The sequence below is a fragment of the Perna viridis genome, chromosome 6 (genome assembly GCF_037379345.1).
Source record: "Perna viridis isolate PV_CMFRI_1.1 ecotype Kerala chromosome 6, ASM3737934v1, whole genome shotgun sequence".
In the NCBI taxonomy this organism is placed as follows: domain Eukaryota; kingdom Metazoa; phylum Mollusca; class Bivalvia; order Mytilida; family Mytilidae; genus Perna; species Perna viridis.
This window is the reverse complement of record NC_142450.1, coordinates 11,853,971-11,881,409: the sequence shown is the minus strand read 5'-3', so window position 1 is coordinate 11,881,409 and position 27,439 is coordinate 11,853,971. Positions and strand designations below refer to the sequence as shown.

The window sequence follows — 27,439 nt, the reverse complement described above, 5'->3', positions numbered from 1 at the left end:
GAATATCATTACAGTCATAATTTGAAATTCTAGACGGATCACCACCTTTAAGATGATTAATTTTGGCCAGGAATGACTTCAATCATTATTCAGCAAAAGTAAAGTATTAGCATATACATGTATATATCAAAAATATGTAAAATTAATAATTCATGGCTTGTTACATTTTTCTGTCAGTTTCTAACCCTAAAATATACATCAGTACTAGAACACTAAACATAATTTAAGTACAATTATTTACAGAAATACAAAAAATGTACATGTACTTGTAGCTTGTATTGTAATGACCTTTTGATCAAGTCCTAACCACAACAGCTTCAATAATAAAAAGGGGACAACCTAACAATAAGAATACATAAAAGAAAACCTCATTCTACCGTGAACTTCCAAACCTAAGATGTACATGAATACAAATGCCAAGATTTTTAATATCAATCATAATTCTTCCATTTGCATTCCGAGCCGTAATATCCCTCATCGCTGTGTAAGCGATACAACTAATCCATTTCATTGCCCGACTTATTATTAAGAAAAGGTATAGATAAAAATTCCTTCGCACCTGACAAAACTTTAATCAAAGTTCTCAAGAAGAATAACAAGAAAGGCAATCTAAATGTAATGAACTATAACATATCATTTGATATGCAGGTATTAACACGAAAAGTTCAATATAATAAAGATCAAATAAAATTGACAGTTGCAATCATTTCGATTTGATTGGATTTTTTTTTATATCACATTTTCAAATAAGGTTATAAGGATAAAAAAGTTTTTTTATTAGTTTCTGTGGTGTAATTGACACTATATATATTATTGACCTAAACCAAATTCATCATGAACTTCGTAACATAATCAGTCTAGAAGCAATATGATTGTTTGCAAGATATTTTTTTCACCAAATTTGATCAATGAAATTTGTTTTTCCTTGATGTAATGCCTCTACAATTTATCTTATAAGCAAATATTAGCCCAGTTATTCACACTGTGTAAAAATTCAAATAAATAGTACAAAAATGTATATCGAACTCATAATCAATTCCAATAAGTATGAAAAGGAAGAAAAACAATATCATCCACCTAACACATATACCTTTATCCATAATCTTTTGCCCGAGGCCAGCTGATTCCAAAGCAAATTGCTCAGACTTACACCAACATTACCATTGACACGAACAAAGTAATAAATTGAAAAATAACATAAGATTTCACATAATGGCATTTTTTTTAACAAATCCCAATCACATGAACCATAAAACTGAAAATTAAATATTAGGGTGTCCCAGTACAACTGTCTAACCCAGATATTAAACATGTGAGCACACTTGACCTAACTCAGCCCAGTTTTCAAAAGGTCAACAACTCTGGTATGAGGAATTAGTTTTAATGAGATCACCAACTAAATCATAATTAAAACTTTAATGTTCTAAAGATTATCCTAGCTAATATAAGGCGGCTTAATACATTTTATATACACTTCTTCTATAAACTCTTAATCCTATGATGTAAATTGAATGTTAACTGTCTAGCTAGCACAAAATGCAGACTAGACCGATAATGAACACATCAAAAAAGGCAACATAAAAAAAATCACCCATTTCTGTACAAATAAGCCCTAAAACTCAAAAAAATCTAAAAAGCCTAAATTTATTAAAAAAATCAAAAGAAAAAAACAATTTCCTAAAGTTCCACAAAAATTGTTAGCAGCATTTTTGAGATTTTGTGAGGGGTGTAAATGATGGATGAACACCAGTATATCATAATATCTCCTGTCTAGAAAGAAGGGCCTATAGTATTAGATGGAACCAAAGCAAACTGTGGTGTCAGGCCACAAACATTGTGTACTTACATGTATATTCATGACGTAAGACAGTACATGAACCAGTACATGCACTATAGCTTAAGGATGTAGACCTAGGGTAATTGACACAACTCTTAGAAATCATTGGAACATTTGTATTCATCATTTTACATCAATCTCATGTAAGCATCAAAGTGACTTGGAGTGATTTCATTCTGTTTCAGAGAAAAGCTTGAAAGATTTTGATGAAATTGAATATGATACAAACATTTCATAGATTTCAAGAGTTATGTCCCTTACCCTAGGTCTACTGCCTTAAGAATACAGCAAGAATCAAGGTATTGAGTGCATTTCTGAACAGCAACTGATTTTCTTATATGGATTTCACCTTACAAAATAGGAATCATAGAGAATCTATATAATAAACATTAATAACAAACATGTGCATCTACATGTACATGTACATGTTCATACTAAAAGCATAGACAGCACAAAAGAAACTTAGGGAAGGGTCACTTTAAAGTTCAGTTTTGAATCCTCCGCAAAAACAAGTTTAAGCTGGGCCAAACAGCTACACATATTTGAATATGAACCATTGAACTTCTTTCTTCCCACTTTTTTTTTTAACCAATCATCCTAAAAAGTTTCCATCACTGAACAAAATAAAACTTGTTTTTATTCTATCCCATGTTTCTTTTCATTTGATTTTTGACTTATGTTTTTTTCACTGAACATTCAATTATCAAACCTGCCAGCATTTTCAGGACTTCTCCTTACAGGATTAATGTGTTGGAAGAGATCCTTCTAATGCAAATGGAAAATCAATTTTTAAACCATATAAAAGGTAGATAGTATACAAAGATTGGTAAATAAAGCATGACCTTTGACCCCATTAACAGTTTAATGATATCAATTACAGGTACTCAATGTAATTGACATAGTCCTTAAAATGAGATGTTAATACTGAATTCAAGGACCCAGTGTAATTTATTGACTACAAATCTGTTTGACATTCTAAAACTTAGAAGTTTAATCTCTCAGATATAAATTACTGCTGCCAATAAAAGTACATCATACATGATAGTATGCTGGGAAAAGTAAAGTAGTTATGGGCATTGAATTAAAACATCAATTTATACTTTACAAATCTACGGTACTACATATGTATATCATTAATCTTTTCCATTCAACCACACTCTACAGATGGTATTCATTGCACATGTATTAGAACCATATTCAGAGGTTTTGCTAAAACATATCATTTTCTATATTAACTTTTTTTGCTCAAATAAAAAGTCTGGGAAATGAATATTTTTCCCAACACAATTTAAAGGGGTAGGGTTCTTCGGAAAGTCCCACCCACTGCACCTTGGACACCTTGTATATACATGTACATGTATATGTTACATACATGTAATGAGTCAAAATTTGTTTAAAGGTCCCAAGAATACAAACTCCTATTAAATAGTCTACATACCCACTGGTCACAAAGCTTGAATCAAAACATTAATGATAGGAATATCTAAAGTACAGGTGAATAGACCTCGGGACTTACCTCTATAACTTGGGTTATACAAAGTACAAAATTGTTTACTGTACTACATGTACATCAATATACATTACTGGTACATGTATAAATTTATGTGTCTGCATCATAGTTATCTACAAGTACATGATGATCGATACCATCTAAAATTACTTTCCTTAAATATACATGTACATGTATCTCTATTCAGACTTGTACATGTACAAATAACATACCTACATTTGTACATGTACAAACTTTTTTTTGCTTAAAATTCTAGCAATCTGAATCATTATAGATGATGTTAAAAAAATGTACAACATGATGAATTAGACACTTTTGCTTGAAAATACCTATCATAGATGATGTTCTACAATGTATATGTACATGATGTACGACATGCTAAATCAGACACAGTCAATATCATTGGACGTGGCACAATGGGTTTAACTGTGATAATAATTATATATAATTCCCTAAGTTGTAAAGGTGATAACGGCTGCTTATGTTGTTACTGACATAATTAAATACTTAACCAGCAGATTTACAATTTACGAGGTACACTGTACAATGTATAAAACAGCTTCCACACTTCCACTAAGTCAACAAGGGAAAATTTTTGAGAGTTTGGAGAAAGTACTTTTAAATGTATGATTGTCATTGTTGTGGGTAGTTTCTTTGGTTGATAAAGGTTGTTATTGGGATAACATTCAACCTCTTTCAACTGTCAAAACATAGTTTTGGGACCCTCATTTCTTTCTAATTGACTTATCCACAAAAACGAAGTACTAATTGCAATGTTCAGTAACTGGTATACCAAGAACAATTAATCTATTTCTTTAAATATATATATAATGTCCTTTCATACATTCAATTTTGCTGCAAGAGGCTGTTTGCCACCACAAAAAAACAGGTTGATCACATACATGCCCAACGCGTCCATTAACCAATGGATAAAACATTAAAATACTGCAGAAGTACATTTATTTGTGGGCACTAATTTTCATGGTTTCATGGAAAATGATCAGTTCATAGATTCTTGAATTCACTGATTTGAAAACCCTATCACACAAACATGGAAAATTTTTCTTTTCGTTGAAAACCAAATTTCATGGTTTACCAAACCCACGAAATCCACAATAAGTGATACCCCACTAACAATAATACATGTACATTCACAGTACTTCGAGTTCCCATTTAACAACCCAATGTCAATTAATTCAGTCAACTTTCTTTTTAAATATTTTTTTTTTAATAACCATGTTAATTTATTCTGCTTTTATACGTCATCTGTTATTATGAACATACAACACTGGTGTCAAAGAATGTTCATATTTACATGTAAATGTACTATATATTTACTTTTTTACATTGTACAATCATATACAGTACATACATGTACATGTATCATAAGGTACAACTGTACATTTTGTATGATAAAAAACAATGTACTTTTCATTCATTATAATAAAATGTTCAAAATGAATTCTACAAATCTCCTCAAATTGTGACAAATTCTCAGATGTCACAACAAGTAAGTATTGATTTTCCCCTGGCACATCTCAGCAAAAAATAGTGAAATCAGAAACTTGTTTTTTTTAACAGGTCCATAACCTGAGCTTAAAACTGGTCAGAAAAATCTAGGTGGGTGGCTCAAGGAAATACATCAGAAAAACACAACTATATTATTTAACTTTCAGTTAGATGAACTCGGAAACAAATTTTTGTTTACAAAAATTAAAGAACAGAGACTGACATGAAGATATTCAAAACTGCTTTGAAAAAATTTATGTCAGCTCGTTTTTTTTTCAATAAAGTCAAAGTACAACCATCAACACTTAAAAAATGTACTGTGCATGTAGATCAAGGTTTAAGAGTGCAACTATTGAGTTGACATCTTAGCATATACATGTACAAAATGTACTTTGTACATAAGTAATCAAGGGAACCAAGATTCTAGCCAAAATCAAAAGAATGTAATCCGAGACAAAGACCAGACATGGAAGAAAGACAAACACAACAAAGAACATAAAGTAACTAAAATAATACATACATGTAAAAAGTTCCAGTGTAACAAAAGTTAATGAGCAACTCAGACTCCACTAAAAACTGGGAGTATGGACCAGGTGCACCGGTAGGGTTACCATCCTCTGCTTTTCCAGAAACACCTGCTGAGTTGCTCAAAAAAAGTAAAGTCCGGGATAGATGAAAGAGAAAAGGAAAAGTTCTATGACACGTTGAACAAATCAGTTTTCATGGTACATATGGATACACCGTAACAAGCCACAAGCAATGTACAAACAAGTACATCTACATGTACATGTTGTACAGTGAATGACTATACATGTACATGCATATGTAACCTACATCATTTTTTTAAATATTTAGGTTAGAAATTTTATTATTCACTAAAATATTTTCTTTTTAACAACATGGAAGACCTTCCATTACTCTTGATCAAAGAGAAAGTTTACAGTTATAATTGCTAAATAGTACACTTGCACATAAGACCATCTAATATCTTCAGCAGCAGAGGTTACTGCTCTGTGGTCAAGTCATCAAGTTGTTTTTTAGATACACTGTACATGTAATATAAATTTACAAATGTATTGTTCATGTATGAACTGGCATTGACATGCAGTTGTATTCAGAACCAAAGAAGGGCATGTTTAAGTACATGTCATGATGTCTGAATGTACAATGTAATTTTTGTACAAAAATATGTCCTGAAAATCTCGATTCACACATTGTGCCACATAAAAACCCCCATGGGGATTTTCAAAAGTTGGAAGGTATGTGACTTTCTCAAATTAATTTTTAGTTCAAATAAAAAGGTTTTAATTCAGATTTGATTTTGCCTTTCTTTTTTTTAAATTGTGTAACTATTTGTAAACAAATCAATGTGCCCTAAAAATCAAACATGGTGACAAAAAGTGCCCCTTGGACACAAATTACCATGTCCTTTTCTAATCCTAGATTTGTCACTAATAAGCATGTGTATATGTAAAGAAAATGGATTTAAGTTCATTTAAACAAAGTTATGCAGAACCACCATGGGAACAAATGACATTCACTTTTAGAAGACTTAGTACCATTGATTTCAATCAACTAGGCACTGTATAGTGTACATGTATATATGAAAAAAAAACTAATAACAAAATGTACATGTATGATATTTATACACACTGTAAATTGTTACATACATTTATACAAGTAGTGCTCGCCTTTAACCACTAGCCGAAGCCCAGGGCTAGTAATAATTTATTCGGGCTAGTGAAATGATATGTACATTTCTTGTTTCGGACTAGTTGAATCCTATACAGTCCTCTATTATTTGGGCTAATCATTTAGAATTTTGAAGGAAAGGACTGTACATGTACATTTTTTGTCCATGTATGCTGCTGACAGAATACATACCGGTATATATATACAACATCTGTACATGTACTAAGTACATTCACATGTACATTTGTACATGTAAATACACGTATATTTTTGTACTGTACATTAATATGGTTAACATAACAATCAAGGACATGTACATGTACATGTACAATCAAGTACAGAATGCACAAACCTTTTTTCCTTTTTTTTTCATTTAAAACTTATTCTTAATTGACGACCATCATGAATAAACAATTTTTGAAAATGTTTTGTAAAGTGAAATAAGACACTACAGTAGTTTAAAATTTTTCAAAAAAGTCTATACAGACACCTCATAATTTTCTGTTTAAATACAACAGTTTAAAATCTGCACATTAAATTCATGTAATTACATTGCACCTACATGTGTACATTTTCATCCAGTTGCCAAAATCTTGGTTAATAGGCAATTATCAAATACATTTGTAAACCTACACAAAATGCACCTTATTGCAATAAATCGGTTACTCTTCATCTAATCTACTTATCTAAGATAAACAATTTGAATTGTCCTAGATCTTTTTTATTTATTGTCAAATTGAATAAATAAATCCATTCCCCAATAAACCTGTTGATTGGTGATTACATCAAAGGGAAGAAATTCATTTAAAAATAGGAACAATGCTTAATTTAAACCCTCCAATATCAGTCCAAATCAGATAAAAAATGTTCTGTCAATGTAATGTTATAATATTATGTACATGTTCAGGTGTGTAATAGTTTGTACTGTGTGTTTGTATTTGGTATATCAACAAACTCATGTACATGTAACTAAATGTAATGTACAAGACTTACATCATGTTATATTCATTAATCAAAGGAATTAGAGAATAGATTAAGCAATTTTCTTTGCCACTGATTTTGGATACTTTAAGTGTACATGTAAAATTTTGTCATAAAATTTGTCACTGTATCATTGAATTGTACATGAAATATGCATTTTGTATTTTAAATGTTCAAATGTAAATGTTCTGTACAATGTAAACACAATGCACATTCATGAGCGCATAAATTCTTGTAGAAAGGTTGTCAGTAAATTGTTTTTGTTAAATTGTCAATTCAAATTTGAAAATGCATTAAATTTGATAAAGACTTAGATAAAATGGCATGTATCTTAGTACATAAATTTGTAATTTTATGCATATTTGCTATTTATAGGTCATTAAATGTGTGTTAGATGTAGATATGGGCAAAAATGAAACTTCACTTTTTCTTTGGACAATTTCATGTACAATGTACATTTAAAAATAAGGTAAATTCATTTTTAACTTGACTTGTTAAGGCCAAAAGAAATCATTTCTTTGTTTCCTAATTGGAGCCATAAAATACATGCACATATACATGTAATTGTGTATTTCAATTTTCTTTTTACAAAACCATTTTACGTTCGTATTAATTTTTTTCAATTTCATTTCATTATTTTTCTTTTGCAAATACATGAACATGTACAACGTATTCATAGGCAAATTAATATGCATGTACATGTACATGTATGTACATATACAACTGTAATTCATGGCAGACATATTTTTAATTTTTAAAGATTTATTGCATGAAAATTAGTCATTTATTGTATTAGGTTAAGATTAAAAAAAATGTACATGTATATCTACATGTAGTATCAATTTCTGTGTTAATGATTCAGAAATACTATTTCATATTCTGCTATAAAATACATGGTACTTAAAGATTGCAGGTAAAAATGGGATAGGCTGGAAAAAAGAAAACAAACATATTATTCTTTTGGCCTAATAGGAGCCCCTGAGTGGACAACATAAAATGTAACACAATTTAGTTTTGTTATTTTTAATTGAATCATTGTTTCTGTATTAATTATTAAATATTCCACGAATTTAACACCAAGAGGAATCTCGACATGGATTTTTGTATAAACATGACAAAAGGTGTTAAATGACCAATAAAATATTTTGATAATCGCCAAGTCTTTTATTTTGATTGGCTTCAAACCCTTTGCATCTATGAAAAAATATTTTAACATGAAATGTATCAGGTTGGGGAGGAATGATGTAACCTCTTAGTACATTTTGTAAGGTTGTAAACATCACACAATATACTTTTCATGTACCAGTACATTTAATATTATACATGTGCACATTTTTTTTTATATACTTTTTTTTTAATTTCTACGACTTACCTGTTTTGGAATAAGTGCAGGAAGGGATGTCCTCCTAGTGTTGCGATGAGGTGCGAAAGAATGACCAGTCGATGTACTTGACCGCCGCCGCTTAATAACAGGAATTTTTCCTTCACTAGTCATGAAATTATTAATAGGAGGTTTCAGTATTGTTTCCATATATTTTGAAATTATAATGCCAGCCAAACCACACAAATATGATACATAAGATCGCAAAAATTGAGGGACATCTATGAGTGCTGTACACGCCAAAGAGCGAGAAAAAATTACTAAAAATGCTACACCAAAACAATGTTGAGCTTCGAGCGACGAGAAAACACTAGATATGCCTATGGTTATAATTAAAATAAAATCAATTACAGACTGTTTGATAAAGTTTGATGAATTTTGACTGTCCAACACTAAGTTTACGAGTATTTGTGCAAGAGTTTCTCCAAAGAAACACGAGGAAAATAATAAATACACACTTGTAGTGCTCCAACTCTTTCTCAAGAATATTGACAACCAATAGAAAGCACATATCACAGTAAATATTGGTACTAAAAGTGAACAAATTCTCTCAAATAATGATCCAACATCACATTTTAAAATATTATAAATAAGTAAACTGGAAATCACACAAACTATGCTATACACGGCCCCTAGCTGGTTAGAAGAATAATTTGACAACCCCAGCCAGTTGTAAATTAAAGAAAAATTTCCTTGTTCCAGCGGTTTTACCAAAATCTGAATATAACCATTATTTTCCGCTTCATCTTCTTCCTTTTGTGCGTCATTTTTCGATCCTCTGCGATTAGAAAACGAAGATCTGTGTAATGCCATTTTCATCAGAATGTGTATTCATCTGTTTTCCTCCGTGTGTACTGCAACATCCCGGGAATTGTGGGTAAAGTGCCTCCTAGCGGTAGCAACTTTTCTAAACACGGAAGTAAACTTTCTACTTTCACTCTGACTGCAGAGTTTGAAAAATGATAAATATACTATTTGATGAGATCAAATTCTCGACACCTCTTCTGACGGTGTGTCCGTTTTACTATCTTAAAACGTGGCGACCAATCACAAGGACCGATGTGTATTCAATCGATTAAAACACAACAACGTAATATTTTTCTGTCGGATTACAATTGATTACCTCAACTAGGGTTACCTGTGCTTGTAATCGGTCAGTTAGAGATTTAACAATGGAATTTTAGGTTGTATATTTATTGACAGTGTAAAAAATATCTGAAAAAGGATTTGATATTTCTTCACATCACTCGTCGGGGGATTAAGATATAGTCCTTGTTTATATTGAATACATTATTTTTTATCTAACTATAGTATAGGTATTTTAACATAGTGCTAAGTCTCATTCTATATTATTACAAATTTAACTAAAAAACCAAAGATACATTAATAAAAATATAATATACTGATGTACCGTGTGAGGTTGATTGGTCCAACGCGGACCTCGAGTCAGACAAGGAAAGCACCAAAAACACTGCGGTCGTCGTATAGAGTCCACTAGGGAGTCCATTGCTAATTTTTCTTATCCATGTATATCTTGTTATTGCTTTTGCTTCCGTTGGGTTTTTCTTGTCTGTTGGTCATCTTTTAGTATTTCATTTTATTTCCTTCCTGTTTATGAGGTACTTGGTTAAACAAGCTAAGGTACTCAGATTTGTTTTTTTTTCATTTGTAGATCTAGATTTTCCTCAGACATTCAGATCCAAATTTCAATTCATCAAATTATTCAAAAAATTATATCATTTTAGCAAAGAACTGCTTATTTAAGGTCTATAATTTTAGCTTGAAGGTCGAGATTCATACCTTTATTTACCGTAGATCTAAAATTTTACCGCTGTAATTTTCATAAAGAATTTTATATTATAAAGTATTTTACTACATATTTTAGGCGATCGATACCAACTGTTCTTACTTGAAGAAATTTAGGTTACAGACCGCCAATTCAACCAATGAGCATTAGCAAAAATAGTCCTACGCAGAAATTACCCCTGTTCCTCATAGTGCTGTGAAAAAAGTTCTCACTTATTTAAAAAATTTAAACGGTTTCTGAAAGGAAAAACATTTCTGTACATTTTATAGGTGCATTTTGCGTCTTGTGATGTGAAGCCTAATCTCCATAATGATTTTTAAGTATACTCCTAGCTTGTGAAAACACTGGGATTTCCCATGCTATTTATAGACCCTTCACTTCCGGTGACCAGTACTGCACTGCAAGTCTGCTAACCCCACATGCCATTCTGAGGATTGTGAGCTGACATATGTAGAATCATGCTGATATATAGTCCTTTGCAGGTTAAAGTTAAGGTAAAGTCCAGAGAAGCCATTGAATATTGTGAAATTAGCATAGAAGCCTATGGAAAGTGGAATTAGTGGTTTTTAGCCGAAACATTAACGACGGCGGAGGAAGCTATTTTACTTTCTTTCAGAGGCGGGTCCAGGTGATGAATTAATGGACGTACGCCCATTAGTGTTAAATACTAGTATTTTTGTGTATGTTTGTGTCTTTCTAACTTACTTACAGATTTTAAAGTCATTTACTTACCAGATCTCTGATGGACGGCTGTGTCTATCCTATAGATGTAGTCATTCATATGGAGCCGATTGGTTCCGTACAACGCCCCTCCCAACACCCCGCCCACCCTTTAATGCACATGCTAGCGTTATATAGTATAAACGCAAGAAACCAGGATGCATGCAATGTATACACTTATTACAGACGCATATCCAATGACGGGTGTAGCGGCGTACCCCCCACCCCCTAAGAAGATAGGGGACATTTTTAGCATGAAATCTTGATTTTTCACAAATTTTACCTAAACAATGTTCTAGTCTCTCTAGACTCTCGTTTTGCAGCCACCTAGTACGACCGTGTATTTACATGCACTATTCAACCGAGCCTTAATTCTAAAATATTCATTCCAAAACGCGCTTCTGTACAAATAATGACTTTGGCTATGAGAAATATCACTCTCGCGAGACCTTGATACATATATTTAATCGCTTGGCGCGCCGCTGAAGTCATGTACGACCTTTGCGGATTACTGTGCAAGAATTATATGTAAATTGTATCCTCTCTGACAGCAACTCTTAAAATTTTTCGATAATTCTCTTATAATCAATCTGCCTTCGGAAACGATAAATCAGAAATGCTTGCAAGCGGAGATAATGTGTCAATGCCTCAAAATATAATTAAAAGAGTGGATCAAACCTGCTTACTAGGGATCATTTTAAGTCCGTTTGTTCACAACAGATCAATACATGTTCTTTGTATAGAGTAAGTTTATCATTATGGAAAATGTGTCTCAAAAATAGGAATGTCGGCGCCCAAGAGAAATGATTGTAATACTAAGGTGATTCAGATCAATTTAATACTGCGACAGAATGACGGACACAAAAAGGTGATTCAAAAAGAAAATATTGCGACGGACTGCAGAGCTATATTTGTGTAGTGCATTGTTTCTGACATTCCGATATCCACGATAGCACATCGGGTCTATAGGAAAACCTTAGCAAGAGGCGGATCTAGAGGGTTATTGGGAACTGGAAACTCCCTTCCTTGTTGGTAACTTTTTTCTAGAACCTTCTAGACCTGCCCATGTTTACAAATATAGTTACAAACCGTTCCGAGGTATTGTAAATTTTACATCAGAATTATACACAACTTGACGTAATGAAATAAGAATGTATACTTATGGAACTGAATTTTATGGTGTGTTTGTTATTTAAGTTTTTTTTTACCTGACATTGTAGGGGATGGTTAAGACCTTATAAAAGTAGTTGAACCCTTCTGTAGACATGCGTCAGGAGATGTAGATCATTCAGAGCTTACTTAAAAGTCTGTCTTCATTTACTATTTCTATGTAGGTTATACGTTGATTCATTTTCACCATATCCGTTCTTTTTCTACTGTATGAATAAAACGTAGTTGTCACTGCGTCCAAATAATAAAATCACATGCAGAAACAAAAATATAACAAGGAAAAAAAAACAAGCAGTGTTTGTTTTTTTTTTTCTTTGTTATATTTTTGTTTCTGCATGTTTTCACTGGTTTATTTTGTTCGCAATGGAATTATCAACAGATTAATCGTAACTAGAGTAAGGCATAGCCAAAGTGCAAACGGTAAGTACTTACGTGGTTAGAACATAGTTATATACGCGTACTTACGACTTTGCTGCGCGCGATGATTTTTTACTCTAAAGGGGTATCGTCTGCCTATGTTTTTGGATCTCAAGGAGATGCTGTTGTTTCTCTGTGTGTGTGTGTGTGTGTGTGTGTGTGTGTGTGTGTGTGTGTGTGTGTGTGTGTGTGTGTGTGTGTGTGTGTGTGTGTTATTTTTAGTTGATGTGTATATTCTAGCTTGTGTAATACTTAGTACCGGACTACATAAGCAGTATTTGCCCTATTCACGGATGGACACCTCCTTTTCCACCCAAATCCATGTGAAATTGAGAACTTTTCCGGTCATCACCAATTCAGCGTCGTAATTAGGCACGCGTGGATATTGTTGAGTGTATATTGGTTATTTATCTAATAAATTTATTTATTTTATTTTATTTTTTTTTTTTTTTTATTTTTTTTTTTTTTTTTTTTCGGAAGCCCGCAAATAATGATTCTTACAACAACAACCGCTGTTAAAATTTTCATTTGAAAATCTTTATTACTAAAGTAAAAAAGGGGGTATTGAAATACGATTTTTGTTGGTGTTGGGTAGGATTAAATTTTAATGATTTTTCCGACGCAGTCGGTATAGTTTCGCTTTTTACCCTTTGACCTTAAAGACGCTCTTCCATGGAAACGCAAGTCACCTGATCGCAATTCTGTTTCTCGATTGGCCAAATACTGATAAATTAGAGGCGTTCGAAAAAATAGTATCGAAAATTGAAATTGCATGCCATGTGTTATTTCCTGAATGAAATGTAGAAAATTATAAGTAAAAAAAGAACAAATTTAGTGCGTCGCCTATTTTTTTTAAAGATAGTACTTGTTTTTAAATCCCAGCCCCTCCTCGCTAATAAAATGGTTGGAGCCTTTTTACGCCTAATATACTGTAAAGTGTTTATAAATCAAATATAAATAAAATGTGTTCATTATGTATTGCCGGGAATGGCTGATATTAACTGTCAGTCCCTCTAAGAATCAGGCAGTAGGTGAAACATGGTATGAAATCATTTTGATTGTGTAATTTGACTATTTGCACCATGAGAATCAAGGAAAACAGGCAAAATTGTCCATACCATGTTGGACCTTTCAGTTACGATGTCATTGCAACGCACTGAAAATAAACATTTCAAGGCAGATATCTCTGTTAAAAACCTCATTTTTCTAACATTCTATGGAAAAATTTCAGAACAAAGCCATTGATGCAGACATCAAATTATGGTCTTTTCAAATACAGAAAGCATCCTCGAGTGATATTTTATTGTCAGATCGGTGGGGTTTTGACATGCATGTTGCTGATTTTTTCCCATTTTGCCTGATTCTTACAAACACTTACACTTCACGTTACAAGACCATAAATATCAATTTAAGATCATGTCCTATATTCCATGAACCTAACAATTATCAACAAACCAGACAATAAAATGGATGATTGCTAAACTAATATTTCTGTATTTAACTACTCAAAAACAGCAACAAGGCATAACCAATGATATATATGACTGTTTCTATCGGGAGAGTGGTTAAGCAAAATAGCAAAACAAAAATTGCACCGGTACAGTAACACCAAGAAGACGTTTTATTTGTTTTGGTTGCGTTTAACGTTCTTTAAATATTAGTCATGTATTGCTACCATTGGTTATATTACCGGAAGTTGGAACACTAAAACTTTTGTCTGAAAATATGTGCAGTATTGTGAAAATAATGATAACTTAATTGCCTGGATGCCCATCAGTGAATTTCTGGATCCGTGTCTGGAATCAAAGAGAAGCAGAGAATTGGCAATTGGTATGTACAGATGCCTTCCACGCGCCATTTTTGTTGACAAAATGCCTTTAATAGGCTTAATACTGATAGACAATATTAACGGTGCAATATTTATCAGGCTGACAGCGGTGCAAATTCTGTCCCATACTAATTTAGGATATAAAAAGAATATTTCATGACTTTCATTGATAGAAAATTATGTTTCACATAATAAGAAGTTGTGGTATTGGATCAGGGAACTCATTGTTCCATTATTGCGAAATGCGAAATACCGGACTAAATACCTGTACAATGTAAATGGATCAGTATTCTGGAATACATGTACAATATACAGGATATACTAGTATTGTAACTACATGTAATTAAATGTAACACAATTCTAGTTTTTCTTGTAGTGTCTTTTTACAAACCTGGGTTTCAAGTATTTTGCATTTCGCATAGTCACTGTCCGGAGAACCCGGGCCCGATCTAATACAGAACCTCAAATTGAGATTGTTTTCTACAATCCTTCATCAACTCAAACCTCGATCCATCAAATCACTTGAAAATGAAGATTTGACTGAGAAAATACTCAAGAATAAGAGTAACCCGAATAATATCAGGCGTTACAATCCGCAGATCTCCGACTGCTCCATTAAAGAGGACAATGATCGATTGAGGGTACAAAAACTATTCGAGTTGTGAGTCGGGATTTGAGAAGATTTTTCATGAAACCCAGACCTGATTTCACCCCATTAGAAAGGTTCATGGTTTGTGTTGTTGGTTTCTCTGTGTGCTTTTATAGATCTGTTCTTTTGTAATCTACTATTTCTGTTTGATTTGATAGCGTTTATGACTTTCGTGTGTCAGCGGATTTCCTTTCGAGTACTAATACCAGATTTTTTTTTAATTGCATCCGTAAATACCAGAAATATTTTGCTGACAAAAACTTAACGGAGCGAATTTATATCGTTGTTAAGATTCTCAGAGTTGAGAACCAAAAAGCGAGAGATCGCCTTCTGCGTGATTTTTATGGATCCAAACTATTCCTTTTGAAGGTCAGAACACCTATGACCTTGCCCACCACAATAAGGGTCACAGTTTACGTAACAATAATCCGGATGAATTGCAACCAAATCGATGAAAATCACATGGTCATTAATCAGACTTGAGACAATGTATTATTGCATGTAATTATGGGGGAGGATGTTCCTTGACCTCATCACCATTAATTACATGTAGTATGCTTTTGTCAATTAACACAGAAAAATACAATAGAAAGTGAAGGTACATGTCTTTGATGTATTATAATCTGTGGGGATTTGCGTCATCAGTTGGTGTAATTTGACCTCTTCGTGCTTGCATCTGCGTCACTAAAGAGCATTTTTTTTTTGTCTCTATATTTCTTTCAATATCGTGTGATATTTATTGGAGCGATACCTTTCACGATTGTTTTCTAATATTTACTATAAACTTGCAACCACTGTTACGAACTCATCATTACGGCAAGCCCACTTACATTTTGAAGAAACACCTAAGAGGAAGCTGTATTATTTTTCCATTGTTGGCAATACTAATCTTTTAAAATCGAAATAAAGCTAGGACTCACGGACCACTGTGTGCTGTAGTACTATTATCAAGAAATAGAAAAAAAAATCACAATGGCATAAGCAGTTGATCGTCTTTTTCAAAAATCGAAGGCACTGGACACTTGTATTTTGACTTTTTGTAGGTCCGCATCCAGTATAACAAGAATACTTTTTTCAAAACCTCACAGCAAAATTATTATTAAAGACTGATACTTGCAAACTGAGGGGAGAAAATCGTCAGTATACCAATCAGTACTCTTAAAGTTTGAAGTGGACAAATTTGAATACAGAACACTATCGGTCGACATAAAACAGAAAAAACGGTTCATAGAGGAAAATGGAAAGAGAACCTAAACATCTAAGCCACACAAAGTTGAACTATTGAATTTTGTGACATAAAATTGACTTTTGACTCACAAAAAATGGTTTTTGTCTCACAAAATTGGTTTTTGTGACACAATATTAATTAAGTACCATTCGGCGACCCGTACTACCTCAAAGAACTGCGATAAAGGATACCACAGACACGGTGAAGTCAGCCTCATATCTTGACCCACAATAAGAGATCGATAGTAAAGGAAAACTATTGACCAAACTATACAACAAACGTGATGACTTTTTATTCCGTATTGTCAACTTTCCTTTCTTCTGTGGCAACATATCAAAACTCCTACATTATGCCAGGGCTTGCCGTAACTACGCAGACTTTTTGTACCGAGCTAAACTTCCTTTCATCTGTGTCAACATCTCTTCAGCACCTGCGTATGCAGTTTTCATATCACAACTCATACCGGCGATGCCAGAGCTTGCCGTAACTTAGCAAACTTTTTGTAACGCGCTAGACTTCTGACAATAAGGCTTCGGGAACCGGGGTATGTTGGTCGTCATCATGAATTCGTGGATTGTTGGGATGTATGCATCTGCACCATGGGAACTAATTTTGTTCTACGTGTCGTAGCTTTCCTTTCTTCTTTCTTTTACCCTACACTTGAGTTTTTCTGAGCAACTCGGCGGGTGTTTCTAGAAAAGCAGAAGACGCTCAACCCTACCGGTGCACCTCGTCCATGCTCCCAGTTTTTAGTGGACTCCGAGTTGCTCATTTACTTTTATTACTTTGTAGGTATTGTTTTGGTTATTTTATGTTCTTTGTTGTGTGTGTCTGTTTTCCGTGTCTGGTCTTTGTCCCTTGATTACACTCTCTTGATTTCCGCTAGAATCTTGGTTTAGACAAATGGGGATTCCAGGCTAAAAACCACTAATTCCACTTCCCATAGGCTTCTATGCTAATTTCACAATATTCAATGGCTTCTCTGGACTTTACCTTAACTTTAACCTGCAGATGACTATATATCAGCATGATTCTACATATGTCAGCTCACAATCCTCAGAGTGGCATGTGGGGTTAGCAGACTTGCAGTGCAGTACTGGTCACCGGAAGTGAAGGGTCTATAAATAGCATGGGAAATCCCAGTGTTTTCACAAGATAGGGGTATATTTAAAAATCATTATGGAGATTAGGCTTCACATCACAAGAAGCAAAATGCACCTATAAAATGTACAGAAATGTTTTTCCTTTCAGAAACTGTTTAAATTTTTAAAATAAGATGAGAACTTTTTTCACAGCACTATGAGGAACAGGGGTAATTTCTGCGTAGGACTATTTTTGCGTACGTTCCAAATGCTCATTGGTTGAATTGGTGGTCTGTAACCTAAATTCCAACCCCGGAATAGCCTACTGGGTCCGTCATTGTGCTGAAAATCTGTTTTCTTTACAGGAATATTTGTCACACATATGTACTTTTCATGTACATGTGTATCTATATTTCGGAAGACAGAATCAAAAAGAATGCCATCCTTCAGTCTGTAGTGATACAAGAAGAATCTCGCTTGCTACTTTGATATATGCCTCTGGCTGAACGTCTGCCGCTTCATCAAAACAATTTCAAAACCGTCTGTCATTTTCTTCCTTTTGCCGATACTGATGTATGGCTTGCACGAAATCGCGTGTCATCCATTATAATTTACCAGGGGTTGAATACAAAAGTAGATTACAGACAGTTAGAAGTGCTTTGCGAACGAAATGACCAAGCGTGTTCAATTATTGGTCTGAAATAGAAATGTCAGAATAATCTATCTTCATTATTGATCAGATAATTTGTAACTATATTTGCAAGGGCGGTCATCAAGTCCACTTACAGCCTACTGTATCATTTTGAATGAATTTTGTCACAAGCATCCCAGCCATCAAATTATTGTCCGAATACCAGTTCTTGTTTTACCGTATGATGAAATGGCTATAAATAAAACTACAAATAGACCCGACTGGCCTTTGTTGTTAGGAACTTTGTGATACAATTTCGTATGCTAATAGATTGTTTCATTTAATTATCAAGCTGTTGAAAGGAATTAGAAAAATGCTTGTTTTTTTTCGGCACCTTTCGGTCAATATTTCCTTAGAAGTTGAGACCACAATTCCAAAAAAATCATATTGTACTCAGCTCGCATTATTTTCCGGAAATATTAAACAAATATCAATGAAAAACGTCGTCGTCTTATACTAAAAAATAGTACGTTCCATGCATGTACGTGTCGTCAGTTTTTTCTCCTCTTCCGTGGGATCTAAATCATCACTGAACGACAGTTAGTCGCATCATATTTGTCTACCCTCCTTTGACATTACCGGAAAAAGGAACCTAACGTGGTAAGAATATTGTTTTCATGACAATTATTTTCATTTTATGATAATGTAGTCGTAACTTTGTGTTCATTAAGGTTGGATTAGGACCTGAGTAATTCAATTGTACTGTAATTCCCCCATTATTCACACGCATTCACTGACAGCAATTACATGTACATATACATGTATCGTGATAATGAAAAAAATAAAAAGGTTTGTGAACACGAAAAGGCTAAATACCACGTCCCAATGACTCCAATGCTAATTGCACTCGGTTCGCTGCTTTTTTTAGCTTCTTCCTTAAGTTTAACACGAGGAAGACAATGTATCACTTCAGGAGGTAGACCTAGGGACACAACTTATACAAATCATTGGAACGTTTGTATTCTCCATTTTACACCAATCTTATGTAGGCATCAAAGTAACTTGGACTGATTTCATTGCGTTTTAAATGAAAGCTTGAAAGGCTTTGGTGAAATCGAATATGATAACATATCACTAATCTCAGGAGTTATTTCCCTTACCCTAGATCTACCTCCTTAAATGCTGCATATTTACAATAATAGCTGCGAAAATATCAGAGGAGGTTTAACATCTTACAGTGCGACACCGGCTCCAAGAAGACAATGAACTAAAATATCGAGCGAGAATTCTGCTACATTTCACTAAAAGGAACTCATAAAAATATTCAAATTCAGTAAATTATGGTGAGCATGATTTATTATTATCAGTACCCCCGTTTTGTTTTTGTTTTGTTTTGTTTTTGGGTTTTTTTTTTGTTTTTTGTTTTTTGGTTTTTTGTTTTTGGTATTTTTTGTGTGTTTTTTTTTGTTTTTGCCCCGTGTTAAAGGGATTAATGCCATGGGCCGGTTCAGAATTAACCTGTGTTTCACAGAAAGAAAACTTTATTTGTAGTATTATTCTATAAAAATGAGACCTGTGTTTTACAGAAAAAAATATTTTTAGTATTATTCTGTAAAAAATGAGACAAGAGAGATATTTATACCATTACTGCTAAATATTTCATTTTCATAAGCAACTTGATAGTTATCTCCCCTTCAAAACCATGCATTCTATATAATATATTTTCTTTCTATATATATTTAGAAAAAAGCATCAAGGCTATTATTCGTGTGTTACCATAAATCATTTCTGCCTGGTTCTTATAAATAACAATACTTAGTTTTCACGAAGATCTCTCCAACGCTACATAAAGGGTTTGTAAGTCTCGTCATGTGACTCCGTGGTTTCACGAGAATGGGTCCTAGTCTACCATTCAAATGCATAGAGATTTGTCATTTTCAGAGCGTCGGATTCAGTATATAAAAGCAAAACATACTGTCGTGTAAAAACACTTATACAAAGACAATTATCTATTTTCCACATGATAAATTTGTTAAGGAAAGCGTAAAATAGAAGATTTTGCATTGTAATACTGCGTTTTGAGATCACGGAAGTAAACAATAAAATGCAGACCGGTCTTCGGATTTCAATATGTTCTACAACAGAAATTCCGGTAGGGAAAATGAAACTAGAACGAGACTTACAGACCCTATTTCCAGATAGAAACTTTCTGTAGGATTACAGTAGACGTTATACACTATAAAGTTATAACTAAACTTTTTACCATTTCAGTTGTAGTTATGTTTAGATCAGATAAAATTAAAACGGAATTCTTATGACACTGCTAGCGCTTCAACTACATGTTTCGTGTAAAACAAATACGGCGAAACAATCCATCAGTAATTTCTTTTTCTTTTGAAAATCTATCAAAACGATAAAAAGTTGACAGAAAATTGATTCCAATATTGCGTAATCCAAAATGTTTTTAATTCCGACTTTATCTTAATGCTCATCGCAACTGTTTGCAGCTCAAGTAAATTGCAATGTCATTGATATGAGTATGAACTTCCATCGCTTGTTGAAGAATAATGTTATGAAGCAATCTTTGATTTTTACAGGATCAGGGGCTAAGATCGAATTTATGATAAAGAGACTGGATTTAAACCTATCTTGAAAACGTAAATCCATGCATGTGGGTTATTTCGTAATGAATGGAAGTAGTCGGGTGGAAATTACTGGAAAGAATCAAGAACAAAACCGCGGTCACATGATCCTTGTAATTAAATAGTTGCCCCTTGATGAAAATCGCCAGAAAAAAAAACAAAAAAAAAAAAAAAAAAAATATTTGTTAGTTTATTTTTCAGACTTGTGGCCGCCTAACGTTGGAGTGTGGGGGCTTTTACGTTTCAAGGGTATTATTTTTTTTCTTGGTAAGGTGGACTACTTTAAAAAGAATTCTAAGAAACTTTAGCAACATCATATCACACTCTGGTCCCCTTTTGACATGCTGATCTACTCATTATTTTGCATTTGTCCGTATTAAACGACGTTACTAATCGAACAAACTAATTATGTATCGATCACAAATCGATTATTTAGCTCTGTAAATCGACCACTTGTCGATCAAGCGACTTTGATCGATGTTTCAAATTAGAACTTTTTGTTCGAAATATATGATCGGTTACTGGTTACTTTAAAAAGTCTTTGATATGAATTAATATTGATGGTTAAATTGTAATTAAATATACAAGAAGTATTTTATACATCTTTAATTATGCTTGACTGATAACATAGCTAATCTTTCGATTACCATTCGATTTGTGACCGATAAATGATCGATGGCCAATTTAATCGTCGTGATTTTCTACGGTTTTTAATTAAGATATTTTTATTCTATTTCAAGTTATTCCAAAGTATACAAAACCCACAATGATTGCCGTTATAACCAAAGACGCCCGATATTATGATTGGAAGAACTAAACCAGATGTCCAAACGCCTCTATAATTCTCTAAATCCCTATTTTTAAGAAATGTTTTAATCGGCCAATTACATTTTTTTTAAATTTCAGCCGATGTAACTACGTGTGCATTTCCTAGTGTTATTCATGTACGTAACCACAAAGTGCGTTAATGTTCTCGGTAAATTCGAAGAAAATTGATTGACTAAAATCGTTTCCTAACGAATAAGATGGAACTTCGACGCTTTAATGTGTTTCTGCACTTCTCATTAAAGCGAAGGAAGTTTGTAACTTAACCATTACTAAAACTATCTGAATAGAAGAAGAGCGCAGCAAATATGGTTTTTGCTTACGTAATCTTCAATGAAAGCAAGTAATAACCCAACAGAATCTTAATGAATGAAATAAAGCAAAACGTATTACGTCGAGTTTCAACCACGCTATGGCATATAGAATGTAGCAGGAAATTACACTTTGTTTTATATTTAAAAAAAGAGCTCTTTTTTTAGCCTTGGGGCCTAATGGCATTGTAATCGCCTAGAGGTTCGGTAGTTGTCTATGTGGGGTCAACAAAAATGTCGAGAAAAGTTTGAAGTTCATTTCAGCCACACTTTTCCTTCACCACTTTAAGTAGTAGTCTTTTTAAGAATCATGCAAATTCTGTAAAATGTGATACATCTAAAAAAGGATACATATTTTTATTTTTGTTATTAAGTTGCTTTATAGGTCTATATGATGAAATGTATGATTATTCATTCCAATCTGTCTGCACTAAGGAGATAATCCGCATGGAGAATCCAATAGTTTCTATTGTATTTTAGTGCCATTCACAGAGTTATCTCACTTAATTTTGAATTCTAACGTACATACAGTGTACTATATATTTTTATCTCCTAAGAATAAGGTTTATATGAAAAGCCACATGTTCATTTCTGTTTACTATAACATTTTAAACAAAATATCAAAAAGAAAATTTTCCAACCACGAATCAAATTTTGCTTGATTCTTATATGGAGTGCTTCTTAAATATTCACTATGAAATGTGTGAGGTATTATTTCTGAGGCGCCTTGAATGTGTTTCATTGATAATACATTTCGTTTGTTTATGTATCACTTTATTATAGTCTGCCCATTTTTTGTAATGCTCAGTACTTTAGATAAATATTATCCTATTTATTTTAATGATGAAGTTGGATAGACATACTTTGACAGATCATCGTATTTGATTTCGAGGTACCAGTAATTTAGTTAAATGTTTGCTATTTTTATTCGATTTTATGTGGAATATATGGGGAAATTTTCATGTTTTGTACATGTATATGGAGAAATTTTTATCTTCTGCTTTTTTGCGCATTGCAAATACAAATTTCTATAAAATATACTAGATGCCCGAAAAAGATGTTCAATGTTATAGGTTTGGTCTACCTTAAATTCATGTGGAGAAATTGTGGATAATATACGACGAATTTATTCTCGGAAAACCAAACATGACTTCATGAATGATTAAGCTATGCATGCTGACTCAGTGACGTAGCTATGTAAGGCTCGAGAAGGCAGTTTTAACATTTTTTTTCACATACAAAACTAGGCATGGACGCTACTCATTACAAATCCTCGAAGCCATTTCAGTTCAATCTCTTCCGCAGATCCAGATTTACTATCAGTCACCACCGGTTTATTAACTCTCCTATACCGGATTTGAAAATATTCAAAAGGCATTAGGAAGAGTTTTGCACTGAGTGTGGCACTTGGCTTGTTTATTTCGCTCCTTTAAGGGGGTAGACCTAGGGTAGGGGGCATAAATCTTACAAATCATTGGAACGTTTTTGTAAGGCATTTTACATCAATCTCATGTAAGCATCAGAGTGACTTGGGTTGATTTCATTCTGTTTCAAATGAAAGCCGGATAGGTTTTGGTAAAATTGAAGGTGATACAAACATATCACTGATTTCAATCGTTATGTCCCGTACCCTAGGTCTACCACCTTAAAGTGAACTTTTTTTCAAAACATGCAAATAGCATATTCAAAGTTTAAAACAGGCAAATGAAAAAATTCTTAAAAATGTTAGAATGTGACTATTTAATAATATTATTTTAAAGTAAAAACGTAATATAAAAAAATAAAAAAACTGAAACAAATGTTGAAATATGGTATTTGAAAAACAAAAAACAGTGCATGGAATATCATTTTGTCAGACTGTCAAACTAGCCAGTGTCAGACCGGAGACAAAATGTCCAGTGTCAGACAGACAAATGTTGGGCAATCCTGTCATTAGAAAGGCGCGTTTAAGCCTGAGTATGTCCATAAACAAACCAAAATTTTATACATATTGAAACTGCTTATCTATCATAAAACACAGATTTCGACCAGTTTCTTTCAAGACAAGATCAACACATTTTGAGGATTCTACAGTATTTGTAAGGCCGCATGCTATTTTCAGACTTAGTTTAATTAAATACGAGACATAAGACCAGACGCTTGTTTCAATGTTTGTATATCAGTATCTCCAAATCTTTACGTAAAAACATCTGAAGAAAAAACCATTAATTTCGATTAATTTGATCCTGAAATATATATTTTGGTTTTTAATGCCCACTCATGTAAATATTACGTTGTAGCTTACAAATTGGAGTGATGACGGGTTTGACCAGAGTAACCAATGTTAATTTCGATTTTTTTTATAACCGTATATATTGTCCAGGGAAACATTAATGTGCTTTAAATGCTCCTAGAGCGAGGAAGAAAAGCAGACGAGGCAATGAAAAATTCTAATAGTATTTGTTCAGTCTGAACTGCGTTCAATGTTTCCTAATTGTATATTTGAGTACTACATGTACTTGCTGGGACTTCTGGCGTTGGTTGCACTTTTGCTTTTACTTTCTCTGCCTCTTGCAGACGTAATGCAAAATAGTTGATTGGCTTGTATTTCAAGTCTCGATTTCACAAAAAGTCGTAAGTGTAAAGTTGATCGTAATGGCGTCATAAACTAAACTATCATTGTGACGCCATGAATTACGATCAGTTTCACACTTACGACTCTAATTTTGTGAAATCGAGACAAGCCAATCAACTATTTTGCATTACGTCTGCAAGAGGCAGAGAAAGTGAAAGCAATTAGTCCTGGTTTGGACGGTGAACTTGATATCACTAAACTGGGGGTAAAGACTAGAACAATAAAACAAGCTAAAAACAATAAACAAAAAAATGCATAAAACTTGAGAAGTACAAAACCTGATTACCGCTATAACCTTGGTTCCCTTGATTACATTTACACAAATACTGTAAGTATAGACGAGGTGTACTGGTAGGATAAGCGTTCTCTGCTTTTCTAGAACTACGTGATTTCCATTTAAAACCCCGATTTTTGCTCATGAGATACGTGTAATTTTGACCGAGTACAGGTACCATAACTTAGTTAGGATTCTTGGAAACAAGCTTGTAATCGCAGTTTAACAAAAGATTGCCTCATGAACTACTAGACTACTAGACTAGTATACATTTTATACACAGCTTGGTGGGCCCATTTGGTCAAAAAGAGGACATCATAAGCACAGTCCGAAAATAAACACTGTCGGTTTTTATCACATGGACAAACCTGTACATACTAGGGCTGTGTATAATTGATAAGTTTAATAGGGCAAAAATAGTGGTTATTCAACCACAGGGAGTTGTTCCCACTATCAAATGTGCAGCCTGCCTAGTTCGGTGATCAAGTCTTGCTGCATATGTAATATAGTGGGAACAAGTCCGGCCGGCCGTGTGACCTAAGAAATTCGTAGATTATCTAGTTACTTTTATGACATGGTTACAGAAATTTCTTTCTGCTGACAACTGTTATTAGTAAGATCCGAATGCTCGGAGGGGGACATGTGGTCACGTGGATTCTTGCTTCATTTAATGTAGCGCAATGAAAACCGAATGCCAGAGCAAACACGCAGTAACAGAATTCAGTGACAGGGTTTGCTGGATAGTGTCAACTGTTATCAGATTGAAATGAATAAGACCATACTGGTCCTTAAAACGCCCGACAACAATGCCAACACACCGACAAAGGTTTTTTTCAAGGATTGAAAACATGAAGGATTGGAAGAATCGATCGATTAATTTGAATGAGGCAACACTCAAGTTGACAGTATTAATTTTTTTTCTTTCTTTGTTTTTTTTTAAGTTCGTGCAAATTCATAAGAAGACAAAGAACAAAACAAAAAAATGTAATCAATATACTCGTTAGCTTCAAGAATAATCAAGGGAACCAAGGTTATAGCGGTAATCAAAAGACCAGACATGGAAAACAGACATACACAACAAAGATCATGAAGTAATAAAAATCATACATACAAAGTAACAAAAGCAAATGAGCGACTCGGACTCCACTAAAAACTAGGTACACCGGTAGGGTAAGCGTCCTCTGCTTTTCTAGAAGCACCCGCCGAGTTGCTCATAAAAAGTCAAGTCCTGGGTAGACGAAAGAGGAAAGGAAAACTATGACAAATTGAACAAATCAGTTTTCATGGCGCAGATGGATACATCATTATACGATCCACGAGTTCACGATGACGACCATAAAACTTTTGTAATGATGACTTCAATCTTGTAGCAACATAACCTTGTTCCAGAAGCCTATTTGTTAGAATTCTAGAGCGATACAGAAAGTCTGCGTAGTTTCGGCGAGCTCTGGCATAACGAATGAGTTGTGATACGAACACTACATACGCAGGTGCTGAAGGGATGTTGCCACAGATGAAAGGAAAGTTGACAATTCTGAATGAAAAGACATCACGTTTGTCGTAAAGTTTGGTCAATAGTTTTCCTCTACCATCGATTTCTAAGTGTAGGTCAAGATATGAGGCTGACTTCACAGTGTCTGTAGTATCCTTTATCTCAAGTTCTTTGGGGTAGATGCGGTGTATCAAATCCACGAAATAAGGATTGTTTAAAGAAAATCATATCATCTATATAGCGGAAACTGAGATTAAAGGATCTAGCTAAACGATATTCTTTCTTTCGGATCATATCAGATTAAAAATCAGCCTCATAAGAGTAAAGGAATAGGTCAGCAAGTAGAGGAGCACAATTTGTTCCCATCGGAATGCCGACCTTTTGTTGAAAAACGCGTCCATCACACTGGACATATATGTTGTCGATTAAAAATTCCAGCATTTTGTAAACACCTTACTCTGTATATTTGGAAGATGATTTTGAATTATTCCTTACAAAGTATGAGGAATCTCTACCAAGAACTATATATTTGTATCTAGGTTTACCATCTTTTTGGGAAAAAAAACGATGTATAATGTTTTTTAAGTCGGGATTTTAACTGGGTATGGGGAATAGAGGTATACAGTTTTGAAAAATCATAGGTTTTAATTCTATTATATTCTGATAATAGTCTTGAACTGATTGTCTCGAAAAGATTTGTCTAATTTTTCAGAATCCACACTGAATTAATACCAATACGGGAGTAACAAATGTTGTGGTAGGACCGCAGACCCTCTTTGGCAGCTTGAGTATAGAAGTTAAAAGTTTTGAAAGAGGTTTAGTGGTGTACACTCATCTCC

The 27,439-nt window shown here is 33.6% G+C and overlaps 1 protein-coding gene across 3 annotated transcripts in view; it reads right to left on the bottom strand.

The window, feature by feature from the left end:
- LOC148613669 (cGMP-inhibited 3',5'-cyclic phosphodiesterase 3A-like) overlaps positions 1-9,983 on the bottom strand; it is a 136,604-nt gene extending 126,621 nt beyond the window's left edge. The window contains exons 1-2 of one of the 3 annotated variants that reach the window (XM_088587148.1): positions 9,622-9,978; positions 8,902-9,016 (exon numbers count right to left, since the gene is read on the bottom strand). In XM_088587148.1, the coding sequence (XP_088443274.1) occupies positions 8,902-9,016; positions 9,622-9,677 (171 nt within the window). In that variant the 5' untranslated portion in view covers positions 9,678-9,978. Of the gene's footprint in view, positions 1-8,901 lie in introns of all 3 variants that reach the window. The other 2 variants (XM_088587146.1, XM_088587147.1) reach the window with 2 other exon arrangements.
- Positions 9,984-27,439: the final 17,456 nt, after the last annotated feature.